This window comes from Colobus angolensis, unplaced genomic scaffold (assembly GCF_000951035.1).
Source record: "Colobus angolensis palliatus isolate OR3802 unplaced genomic scaffold, Cang.pa_1.0 Scaffold482, whole genome shotgun sequence".
Taxonomy (NCBI): Eukaryota; Metazoa; Chordata; class Mammalia; order Primates; family Cercopithecidae; genus Colobus; species Colobus angolensis.
The window spans coordinates 354,458-367,306 of record NW_012118288.1 but is presented as its reverse complement, the minus strand read 5'-3'; the positions used below and the strand labels follow the sequence as shown (position 1 = coordinate 367,306).

Here is a 12,849-nt window from a genome sequence, read left to right as displayed (position 1 = left end):
GCCTCCAAGGTTATCACTAGTGCCTGTCCCCTGCCTGGACTGCCTGCCCATGAGAAGGGGTTCCTGCCTCCAGGCAGCTCCGATCCAAGCCTTAGCAATAACTGCTAAGAGCTTTCCCACAAACCAAAGTCTGTGCCCTGCAGAACACACGGAAGATACGCATGCCTCCTCCACCGCACTGTGTGATCTAAAGGCAAGCTTGTTTCCCTGCAGGGGAGCCCCTAGGGTGGACACTGGGAATGAAGAGAATTGAGTTTTCCCCTCCCTGTTATCATGTTCTCTGATGAGAACCCACCAAAGGCATTCCCTCTAATCCAGATGGCACAGGAGAATACCAGGGAACAACCGAAGGCAGTGCTGACCATGAGCTTTGTGGACCTGTCAATCTTAAGGTACACCAGGATCTAACAGGCTTGCTAGGAACACTGATTGCTGGGAGCCAACTCCTGGGGATTCTCAGCGTCAACAGGTCTGTCCAAGGCAATGGGGTTCAGGTGGGCAGGAGAGGAAGCCCCTGGAGAAAGCCCATCTGGCCCAGCCCCCTACTGGGAAGGGGACTCTTGGTCCAGGATCTCACCTAGCACTGGGGAAGAGACTGGACTAGAGGCCAGCTCCACCTTCAACCTGCATGAAGACTGGGACCCATAAGGGAAAACAAGAAGTCCCAGCCCCTTCCCGAAAGGAGGAAAAATGTAAGCCCTGAAGCAAATCAAAGATGGCAAGGCAGCCTGGGACCTGCCCAGCACACGGGCCGCTGCTTCTTCCTACCTGCAACAGGCCTCCTGGGAACCGCCTGGGCAGGTACCAGGAGGCTGCCTCCTGGCAACACAGGCTCACAGTAGAGCCAGAGGGAGGCACCACCAGCCTGCGTGGCCAGCTTCCAGGGCAACCACTCCACAGGGGCTGCCCGACCCTCTGTTTCATCAGAAACAGACTCCCTCCCTGGGGGCCACCATTCAGGCCGACCCCGGCGCTAACTGTGAGCTCAGCCCTCAGACAAAGCCAGCTCTGTTTCCTGCCTCCGGAGGGTGAAGGGGCAAACGGGCCAGAGACCCTCTGCCTTTTCTTTCTCTCAGACCGTGTGCATGGATGGGAAAACAATCGCATTCTGAAAGCGTTTTCCACAACCCCTCTCAGTCTGAAACTTTTATTTTAAAACAAATAAACCAAACACACAGAAAAGCCGGTGGCCATGCTAACTTAGGCTCTTTAACCACAAAACTTGCCAGCAAGCAACAGCTCATGGGGCACTGCACCCCGAGCGCTTCAGAGAGCGCTGCCAACTTCTACACTTACTCAGATCCCCCGGCCCAGGCACTGCGTGCCCGAGGTCCCAGTAAAAACGCATTGAACTGTTTAGCGAAATCTCCTGTAAATGAGATCCAGAAAAAAGCTGTGCTTTATTTCATCCATTAAATATTAGTCACATTGACCTGTTTTACAATGAGGGCAGGCTGTTATTTTTAATGGTGACAATAGCAATAAAACAAATTCTCAAATTCTCAATTATGCAGGGGCTAATCATCTTGTTGGTGGATTAGGCAGGGTCCTCACCTTCCCCCAGCAGACATATGGGGCTGGGATGGGGAGCTGCAGCCAGCAGACTGGGATGGCTCTAATAAAAGGCTGCTGTGAGGAGAAAGGAGAGGCGGGATTATGGGCTGGGAGGGCACTATTTCTGTACCACAGCCAGGCTCCCAGAGAAGGCACGGCTGGCCTGACCTCCCCAGCACCAACCTGGAACAGAAAGCAACCTGCAGGAGTCACCTGTCAAACCTCCCATCCATCTCCTGGCCAACCCAGCTAACAGCTCCAAAGGCCTGGTTAGCACTTGCCAAATCAAGTGGCAGGTACAGGGGACAGTGCTCCGGTGGTCCTTGTACTCATGTCCTTGGGAGTAGCCGTGACATGTGCACTAGCCTCCACTCCCCAGCCACACACACAATGAGTTCCACTGCAGGCCCGGCCCCTCCACAGGCAAGGATGGAGGCTGCGCTCCCGTCAGCTCTGCAACTGCCCCCAAACACCCCCCTTCCCATGTGCCCTGTGTAGGACTCTGCCCCTGCCTCTGAGGAATGCCAGGGAGCCAGCTGGAACCACAGGGCAGGAAGTCACATACCAGATCACTCACTGCTCCTCTCTGCCTGAGATTCGGCATCCAGAAATTCTCCCTTCCCTCACGTGTACTGACTCTGTGCCACTGTGCAGGCCCCAGCCTGGGAACCACACAACCATTTGGAAACAAACAGGCCCTGGGGTGGGTCTACAAAAGAATCCCAGACAAGCTAGGAAGAAAAGCATGTGCTGGGGTCTAGGAACATCCTCGCCCTGCTGGGAAGCTCCAGTGTGAGGGACTCTCCAACACAGCTGTGTGCATAAGCTGGAAAAATTAAGGGCAGGTCAGCATCCGCCCCAAATTCACAGAGGCCATTTATGGCTCTGCTGCTCACATCTCCCTTTCTTGGAAAACATTTTTGTTTAGGTCTGACCTCTTGCGTGGTGGGAAGGACCCAAGGTCCCTGAGTAATTCAGCGAAGGCAGGGGTCTCTACCTTCCTTTCCTATCCTAGGGCAAATCCTGAACACGAGCTCCCTGAGCTCTCCAAAGACAAACGCACACCAAATGAAGGGACTCAGGGCACCGGCTGCACTCCCCGCAGGACGGATCAGCTGCTCTAGAGGGGCAGGTCTTCTCTGTGTTAACACGCACCCCACTTCTCAGTGGATCCCAACAAGCCAGCACTGGGCCTCTCCTACGGAGCAACACAGTGCCGTCTGTGGTCACTTCTCTCAGCCGGGGCCGCGGCACAGAGCTTTCCTGGAATGTTCTGAGTAGACGGGTGGGGAGGGGACCGAAGAGGCACTGGGTTCTTCCCCTGTCCCTCCCTTCATTCATTGAACAAACATCGACTCAACACCCGCGATATGCCAAACACAGCAGTTTTTAAGTAGCCCTGTGTACCAGGATCACAGGAAAAGCATTTACTTCTCTGGTTCCCTTTCAATGTGGAAATTTGCACACACTAGGCTAGGTAGACGTAGTAGTATCCTGAACCCCAAGTGCCCGTCACACAGCTACAACCGTCCTCCGGTCGTGCCAATCTCGCCTCATCTCTACCTCTAGCCACTGCCCATTCTCGAACCCAGCAGGAGTTTATGGAATCCAAATCATAGGCATCATACCATTTTCTTTATCCAAGAAGAAAATGATCTGTTTCCTCTGCCACGTAACCATGATAGCATCACACTTACTTAAGTGATTGCATACACTTAATCATATCAAGGAATTCTTGTCTGTTTATTGTCCCAGCTGCCCCAACTGGATGCATGTCTTTCTCTCTCACCCTTTTTCAAACATACACAGAGTCTCCAGCCCCAAGAAGCTGACTCAGTGGCTGCGTGGGGTGAGGCTTAGATTTTAACAAGTTCTCAGGAGTCTCAGGACCAGCTCAGTGTGGAGCCCACCACAAACAACAAGCGAGGAAAGCAGGGGCTTGGGCTGACCTCTTGGGGCTCAGATGGAAGTGCTGAGCCTGGTCCAGCAGGGGGACAAAGGAGAAAGCACCAGGGCACAGAGGGTGCGCACTCAGGAAGGCAGCAGCAGACTCATGCAGCACCGGAAGCCCAGGTGACCCGGGGCCAGGCACACCTCACAGGCCTTCTGTAGAGAAACAGTCTCCTGGAAGCCATGACACCCAGGAAACAGCTCCAGGTTCCTCCAGACAGACATGCCCCATGAGGGCTGGCAATGCCGCCCACTCTCCCCACCCTCACCCTTCAATCAGTTATGGCCAAGGCCAGGGAGGCTTATGATGAATGGCCGCCCCGGCGCTGAACACCTCAGCAGCCACGTCCCAGACCTGGAGCTCCTCTTGCTAAGAAGGCCTCTGCCTCACCCCACTTGGTACTTCTGGCTCTTCCCAGGTTTGCCCTATATGGGATAAAAAGGGGCCACGAATGGGTTAAAGGCTGGGGAAAATCAGCATTGTTTCAGGGACAATAAGGACAAGAAACACTGACAAGCATCTCCGACGTGCTGCTGGAGTACAGGACGCTCAAGAAGAAATACCTTCCTCAGACAGCCAACAGAGCGCACTCCTAATCAGGACCCTCGTATAGAAAAGGTGTGAAATGCCATGCTTTTCAAAACCAATCAGAAGCATCTACTATATAAAAAGACTCTCCCTACCACAGGCTCTCCTCTATCCTCGAGCTCCACTAGGGCTTTCCAAATATTTACTTGACACTCGCACTCTGCTGAGCTCCCCGTCACTGGGGACGGGATGGGAGAATCGAGTGGCGGCCGTCCGCTCTGTCTCGCCCTCCTCCAATCTTCCCTCCAAGCTGCTAGTCAACAGTAATAATTGCCCCCGTCCTCCTCCTGCGTGGTCCTTGGGTGGCATCTACAGAAAGTGCTGGTGACATGCAGAGAAAACAGGGTGGGCCAAGGGGGTGGGAACGTGGGCTCTGGAGTCAAACAAGCAAATCCTGAGCCTGCCACTTGCCAGCTGTGTAGTTTTGGGCAAAATCCCATCACTTCTCTTTCCTCAACTAATAAAGAGGTTGCCTAATGGAGCCTGCCCCCATGAGATCATTAGGTACTACACACACAGGTGCTTGGCAGATTAACTGGCAAAATCTAGGAGCTAGGAAAAAAAGAAAATGACCCCAAACCACACATTAAAATAGCTGCTGCCATGACCCTTGGAAATGATGTTTCCATTTGAGGTGATGGCTAACGACGAAAGTGCTGTCAGGAGCCTCACCGCCCTCACAGCTTACTGAGCTTTACACAGCTTTGAGAAACGGAGTATCGGGGCAAGACTCCTTTGTACAAAGGACAACAGCAAATTCAGCAGTTTTCACGTGAGTTGTCAGGGAAGCCCGAGAGAAGCTCCACCAGGCCGCCAAATGCCGGGTCACCAGCCCCCAAGAACCCAACACCCAGACCAACAAGGAGACCCCTGCCCAGCGAGGAGTGGGGTGTCCCCCCTCTCTTCTTCAAACCCTTCTCCCCAAACAAAAGCCCGCGCGGAGCCAGCTCTGTCCCGCCTGGGCCCAGAGCAGAGAGGCGCAGGGGGCACCACAGAAACGTCTCCCACAGAAGTGTCCTCCCGCACATTTGCTGGCGGAGCGCCGCGCCGCGGATACTCACAGCTTGCTGAGGCTGCCGAGCCCTGAGAAGGCGCCACTCGTGTCCTCTATTGTGCCCGCAATCTCGTTATGGTCCAGATCCCTGGGGAGAGGACAGAAAGCAGCTCACCGAGCAGTCTGGGCATGAAGGGAAAGCAAACTCCCACCCGGTCTGCTGCTCAGAAGCTGAAGTCCCCTGGGTGCACCCTGGAGGCACAGCCGGGACGTAGGGTGGAGACACGTGGCCCTGGGAGGGAAGCCCTGTTTCTCAGCCTTCCAAGCAAGACGACACACGCCTCAGACAAGCAGCTTCCCTGGGCTCCACCTGCCTCCCTGTCTGCGGAGGCCGCGCTCCGGGGAAGGCAGGTGGTGCACACAGCCCAGTTTGTATTCAGCCCCAGAGAGCGGACACCTGGCCCTGGCATGGAGATCAGCCCAAAAGGTTCCTTAAGGCTCCTGTCTGCTCTCATACCAACCAGAGTCCCTTTGCTGGACGTGACCGAGAAACTGCAGAAAGCACGTGGAAGAAAGAGACCTGGCACAGGGCCCACCCGTGGGCCCCTCCGTGCCAGCCAGTGGGTCTGGAGCCCAGAGCCATCTCCTCCCAAGGCCTGCAGGGCGCTGACTCTGAGCCAGGGAGGACATCTGGGTGCTGAGTCAGACTTGTGACCCCCTCGCCAGGATTGGAGAGATGAGGCCAACTCCTCAGCCCAGGCCCCTCCAGCAATACAAATCCCATGGCCGATGACTCAGTGGCCTCCCAGCTTCCAGAAGCAGGTCACAGTGCCCAGGCAAGACATCACACCTGACAACCAGGCTCCCCTCCTGCACATATTCTGCCCTCTCCAACTTCATACAAGGTTCTTGGTTCTTAAACTTTCCCCTCCTGAGCCCTTGCAGACACAGGCCAGGGACAGAAAAGGAGCTCTCGTCTCCTGTGAGAAGCTGCAGCAGGAATCAATGCTGCCAGCAGGGAGGGCAGCTCTGACTGAAGAGTGAAATGCTGGCGGCCACCTTTCTTTTACAGCAGGAAGCTCAAAGAGTGAAGATTCTGCTGCTGGAAGGGACTTCTCCTCTCAATGGGTTCCTTCCTATCATCTGCATACTGAAAAAACCAGGCACCAGGGACCAGGGACCAGGGGCTGTGGCTTTGTATGCCTGTCTCCCGGCTCCTAGCCCTGGCTGCCAAAGTTCTTCTCTCCTTTCTGGCCAGCTCAGTCTGAATGTTCCCAGCCTTGTTATTTGGACCTTGTACGGGCTCACAGGCTGACCTGGCCTGAACAGCTTGGCTCTGGCCCCTTTCACACTCCCTGGCAATGGCTCCACATTAAAGCTGGCTTTGCCAGGTGCAAGTGCAAAGGCCTCCCTCCCTGTCACACTGGAACAGACCCCTCTCTGTGCAGTGAATTACGCCTGAGAAGGAGACCCTAGAACCTGCCCCCACTATCCTCTGAAAACCATGTGTCCCTCTCTGGGGGTTTTATGCTGAGAGCTGCTTGGAAGTTCTATGAAGCCAACCATGGAAAAGTTTTGTACACAAGCCTCAGAAAAGCATCCTGCAGTCGCTTTTGCCAACCCCATCTGATTAGGGACTTCAAGGGAAGTGGCATTAGCACCTCCACTTTGTTACCTGACCCCTGATGAGGTACAAGGAGAGACACAGGATTCCTTAAGTGCTGCTTTTGGAAAGGAGGCATCTTGGTACAGGTTATGCTGAAGAAATTCAAATGCTAGGGCGAGAGATGCACAGAAATATTCCCATGGTTTAGAGAATAAATACTCAGGACTTAAAAATGGAAGTTGCAACTGAAGACTCAAGATGGAAAAGACTGACCCACGGCTGCTGAACTGGAGGCCGCACCAGGCGCTTAGCGTGGGGAAGCTTTTTCCAACACTAGGAGCCAGCATCTCTGCTTAACCAGTTCTTTCTCAGTTGATTACATAAAAGTTTGAGACTCTGCACACAGAGCAAGCCAGCGGTGGATCCAATTCTGACTCGAAGCCAATGCAAACGGAGTTCAATAAGCAGATGGTTTGCTATTCTGCTCTCCCCACTGGGGACCCTTTTATCCTGTCAGGAGTGGGAGACGTACAAGACTCGCAGGCTCCTGAGTCCCTTGAAGGCGCCCTCCGCAATGTGGCTGATGAAATTGTGGCTGAGACGCAGGATGCTCAGGCTGCTCAGCTTGGCCAGGCTCTCCTCGTCCAGCCGTGTCAGGTTGTTGAAGGACAGGACCCTGAGGAAAGGCAGGGCAGTAATGTCACCATCTAGCGTGGTTGCCCCCCAACCCCACCCCACCGGAAACCGGGCCACAGTCGGCTAGGTTTCAGTGGGAAATGACACGGATGCACACACATGAGCGCACAGTGCCCCCCTCCACAGAATTCTGGGGGTAAAAGTGGCCATGCAGCTAGAAACTCATCAGTGCCAACACACTAGTCTGACTCCTAGAATGGTTGCGTAGGTCACGGGGGCCAGGGTAGCTGTTAAACTGTGAAGACTACGCACAAGGTCATGACACACAAGACCTCTCAAGCTCCAGTGCCTTCATGCTGCTGTCCAAGGCAGCTCCTGATTCAGCCTACAAAAGACCTCTCATAGCAGAAGCCTGGGATTCTGGAGATGACCGACAGCAAGCCCCGGAGCTCCGGTCATACTCCCTGCATCGGCCAGCAGAGGGTAACACTAGCCCCTGCGTGGGACGACCACACCTGTGCCTCACGCCATAGTGGGGCAACTCCCCCAGGGCAGGGGCCTCCTGCTCAGGCCTCCCTGCCCCCATCCACGTGGTCCTCAGAGCACGATCCCCTACTGCAGGTGGTAAAACCATATGCTTTGTCCAAGCCTCAGAATCAAAGCTTCCTTCCAGCACTCCTCCACCTCTGGGTTGGTTACATGACAGACTGGTCATCTATCGTTGAAAAATGAAAAATTGGGGCTGAGGCAGGAAGACAGAAAATAAACTCTGAGAAGATTAATGAGTTTTTAAAGGCAGCTGGGAGCAGCATTCTTTCCCTCCTGGACAAATAAGTCAGGGTGTCTCTCAGTTGCATAGACCTGGCAGGAGATCAAAATTATATCCTCACCTGCAATTAAAGAATGTAGCTTAAAGGAGGGGGGGGAAACACACGCTGGGAAGCAATCCCAAATCTGGCTCTGAGGTTACCTGGATATGGTGCTGACTGCTAGGACTGCTCAAGCGCACTTCTGTGATCTCTGCTGCCCCTTCTAGAGGGCACAGAAGAGGGCTTCATGCCTTCCACCAGCCAGAGAGGGGATCCCGCACCCCGCAGAAGACAGCATGCCTTCCCTGGGGCCGCAATATGCTGGTGAGTCAGAGGACAGCTCCTCACTTTAAGAACTGAACTGGCGGCCGGGCGCGGTGGCTCAAGCCTGTAATCCCAGCACTTTGGGAGGCCGAAGACGGGCGGATCACGAGGTCAGGAGATCGAGACCATACTGGCTAACACAGTGAAACCCCGTCTCTACTAAAAAAAAAAACACAAAAAACTAGCCGGGCGAGGTGGCGGGCGCCTGTAGTCCCAGCTACTCGGGAGGCTGAGGCAGGAGAATGGTGTAAACCCGGGAGGCGGAGCTTGCAGTGAGCTGAGATCCGGCCACTGCACTCCAGCCTGGGCGACAGAGCGAGACTCCGTCTCAAAAAAAAAAAAAAAAAAAAAAAAGAACTGAACTGGCTCAGACTTTGGGGACTTAAAAGACCTCTCCTGCTTCCCACAGCTCCCAGCCCTGACCAACAAAACCAGGAGTTCCCTGCTGGGGTCACAGCTTGACCACAGAGCCTGAAAGGAGTCATCCAGCACGACATGGAAGGTACAACTGCAGGCCCTGAAGCATAGGAAGCTGAACCCAAAGGGTTAACACTCACAGAATCCAAGAAAAGTCAGGAAAGAGGCAGGGCCACTGTGTTTTGCATTAGATAATGATGGAGTCACCAAAATATAAACTCCAAGTCTCTGTGTGTGTGTGTGTGTGTGTGTGTGTGTGTGTCAGAGGTGGGGGAAGGGAGGAAGAGGGAGGGAAGGACAGGGAGAGAGAGGAGAACACAGAAGACCAGACACAAACACCAGATGCAAGAATCCACCTCAGATTCACACATCCCCCTGAGTGTGTCTGGTGAGGTCAAGAGAGACAAGACAGACTGAGGCCTGGCTCTCTTAACAATCATTCACTTCAGTGGGTGAATCTTTTTCAAACAGCCAAGCCTAGAAAAAGAAGAAAAAAAAACAAAAAGAAAACCCAACCCAACTCTTGTGAAAAATAAAGAAACCTAGTGGACTAAACTGGAGCATATAAAATGGAAAGAACAGTGAAAAGACAAACTGTCTATTTGTGAAGATGTTCTCTGAGTCCTTAGGAATGCTGCGTTCACTGTCCAATAACCCCACCCCGACATGACAGGGTGGCCAGGGCCACTGCCCCTCGCTACGCAGGGGAGAGAGCCTGTCACTACTCATCTCAGAACTTTGGGCAAGACAAGCTCAGTTCTCAGTCTCAACTTGGGAGCCCTGTCTGGAAACCTCCAAAAGGAGCAAGAGGTCCACGCATCTCTGAACCCAGCACGCACACATGACTGCACGGGAGCCTCTGCCAGCAGCCCACTGTGGTGCAAATGGGGCCAAGAGCCTGGGCAACTCATCTACAGGAAGGAAGGTGGTGACTCCGAGGACACAGATTCATCCGCGGCCAGGGTGTCACCGTCTGTTTGAGCCCACATGACCCCCTCACTGAAGCAGCGCATGCTATTTGGTGTGGCCATTAACACACAGCCACTCTCGAAATGGCTCCTGTGAGCACTCTGCCGGAGCTGCCCTTCCCTAGGAATGCTCCACCCCTGGAACTGTCTCCAAACCCAACAGAGCCTTGGGGGCCAAGGCTCCCTGCAGGGACCTAGATGCTATTCCTGGAGCCCCTGCTCATCTAAATGCAGAGGAAGTGAAGGGGCGATAAGCGATTTGGGCTCAAATCGCTGAGGCTCCTACTCTGGGCCTGGCTGGTTTGGGGACAGGGCTACTGGCCTCCTTGTCTCTGAGTCCTCCCCGAGGCCACTGGGTGGTGGAATGAACCAGGCCTAGCACTTTCACCTGCAAGCAGTGTCTAAAACCTGCCACAGCCCAGAACCGAGGACACTTACAACTCATGTAGCTTCTGGCAGAAGGTCCAGTCCTTGTGCTGAATGCGGGTGATGGAATTGTTGCTGAGGTGGAGCTGATGCAGGGCCGTGAGGCCGAAGAGCGAGGCGCCGTTCACTTCTACCAGGCTGTTGTACTCCAGGTGCCTGCAACGACAGCCATGCACAGGATGAAGACAAGCTTTCACTCCTTCACTGGACAGACAGCAAACGAGCAGCCACGCTGTATCTGACCCTGCAGTCGCACCAAGGCTGGAACAGTGCGCGAGAGGGCTGTGGAGTCGACTCGCACACATGTGCGTGTGAGGAGGGGCTGGGAGAAGACCGGCAGATCTAAATGGATGACAGCACATGCCAAGGCCAACTCAGAGTGTTCAGAGGGCAAGAGGGAGCTTCCTAGAGGTGACTTTTTTGGCTGAGTAAAAGTGAACCAGGACCGGGTGTGGTGGCTCGTGCCTGTAATCCCAGTACCTGGGGAGGCCAAAGCGGGAGGATCACTTGAACTCGGGAGTTCGAGACCAGTGCAGGCAATACAGCGAAACCCCACCTCTACCAAAAACAAAACAAAAAATGACCCAGGCCAACAAACTGGCATAAGACTTCCAGGCAAGGGCAAAGCCCATTAAAAGAATAGAAAGGAGAGAGAATAGGAGGCGGCTCTTATTATCACCCCCATCTCACACATGAGGAACGTGCTGCTGAGAGAAGCCAGGTAACCTAAGACGTTACACAGCTTAGCCAGTAGGGAAGGGGCCAGAATTAATTCAAGCCCAGGTCTGGTTACCAACGGCTGGACTCCGTGCCACTGTGCTAGGAGACCCGCTTTAGCTCTGGCGTCACACTATCTGGATGTAAATCCTAATTCTGCAGCTTGCTGGCTGAATAAACCTGCACATCTATAACACGAAGATATCCAAGACCACTGACTCCATGGGGTCACTATAAAAAGGGAACAAGGGGACATCAGGATTCAGGGCAGCGCTGAATTCAGGGCAGAGCTCAGGCCCACTGTGTAAGTGTGCTAGCACCCTGCTTCCCCACACAGCATGTGCTAGGAAAGACAGCGCAAGCCCAGGCGACCGCCTCTTCAACAGAAGTCCATAACTCGAATTTTGCTGCGTGTTCAATATTACAAGGGCTCTGGGCAACTAAGTTTTGCTTTTTTCCATATTTCTTTCTGCTACTGCTCAAAAGGTAAGCACTTTATGTATAAATAACCTCTAACACAGCTCATCAGTCTCAATGTATATACATTTGTTCAACATGAAAACCAAATGGTGGGTGCTAACCCCGTTTTCCTCTGAGAATTCTCTTTTAACTTCAGTCCATCCAGCACATGACCACCTTGGACTTCCAAGTCCAAAATGACACGCTGAAGGAGATCAAGTGAAGTGTTTTTGAATATGTAAAACAAAGGGTGGAGAATGAGTAGAGCAAGAAGTCCAGCAGCAGGAAACATTCTCACTGTTCACAGGGCAGGGAGGGCTGGTCATGCAGAGACGCCGATCAGAGTGACAGCACAACACGTGGATGGACCTGGGCCTGGTTGGTTTCCACTGCCAAGAAAACCAGTAAAGGACGTACAAGTCATGATATAATTTGCCCAGACTGGAAGGGAGAAGGGGCGGTCATAAGCAAGTTAAATCATTGACTCAAAAGCAGGAAATCGCAAGAGGATAAGTAAAGACAGTGGTGTCAGTCTATTAACTTGGAAGGAACAACCAGCAAAGCTAAAAACAGAAAAACGAGAAAGAGAAAGGCTTAGAAGTGCCTGCCTCTTCGGAGAGGACCTGGGGTGAAGAGAGAATGAGGGGGAGGCAGTGGGGGAGGCTGGGGTGGGCAGTGATAGCTTTTCTTTACTATCTGATTTAACTATACAGATGAATTACTTTTGATTAAAAATAAATTTTAATGTTTAAAAATGCTTTTAACGTTTAAAAAGCCTTTTCTGTATGCTGCCCTCCTGTTTCACGGCACTGCAGGCAAGCCTGTTGTGCTGTTGTACACATCTGGCTGAAGAGACTGCTCCCTTGAAAAAAGTTGAACATCTGCACCCAGTGTCTTGATTAGCTCACAAGACAGAAATAAATCTCCTAGGATGAGCTCTACATTTTTGGCCCACCTGCACCTCAAGAAAGACTGTCAAACCCAGAAGGGGAGAGAAGGAACTTCCTGTGGTGTGGGAGTGGAGAGGATGTGAGGAGGGCTCTGTTCCGCAGTCCCACATTCACCGAGGAAGCAGGGGCGGGGGCAGTGGATGCAGGCTGCGGGGAGCAGGCCTGGCAGAATGGCCCGTAACTCCATCTCCATCAACCAACTGATCTGAGTCAATCCACTGAAACTTCCCCCAAGTGGATTTCAGTGGATTTTCTGATCTGCTAGGAAAATACCCTCAGATTTGGCCCTGTCCCAAGACACTGAGTTGGGCCCAGGTGAAGATGCAAAGGGAAGGGGGCTGGGTCCAGCTGAAATCTTGAAGAATCCTTCAGGAGAAAGGGACTGGGCACTGGTGCCCCACTCCACGCCCAGTGCACAGCTGAACGCTGGTGTGGGCATGCACGTGCACA

At 53.3% G+C, this 12,849-nt stretch overlaps 1 protein-coding gene across 1 annotated transcript in view; it reads right to left on the bottom strand.

Annotated features, from left to right (window-relative positions):
- LOC105524044 (leucine-rich repeats and immunoglobulin-like domains protein 1) overlaps positions 1-12,849 on the bottom strand; it is a gene marked incomplete at its 5' end in the record, with an annotated part of 113,240 nt that overhangs the window by 36,353 nt on the left and 64,038 nt on the right. Inside the window, 3 exon segments of the mRNA XM_011959136.1 lie at positions 5,155-5,235; positions 7,226-7,369; positions 10,286-10,429. Of these exon segments, the coding sequence (XP_011814526.1) occupies positions 5,155-5,235; positions 7,226-7,369; positions 10,286-10,429 (369 nt within the window).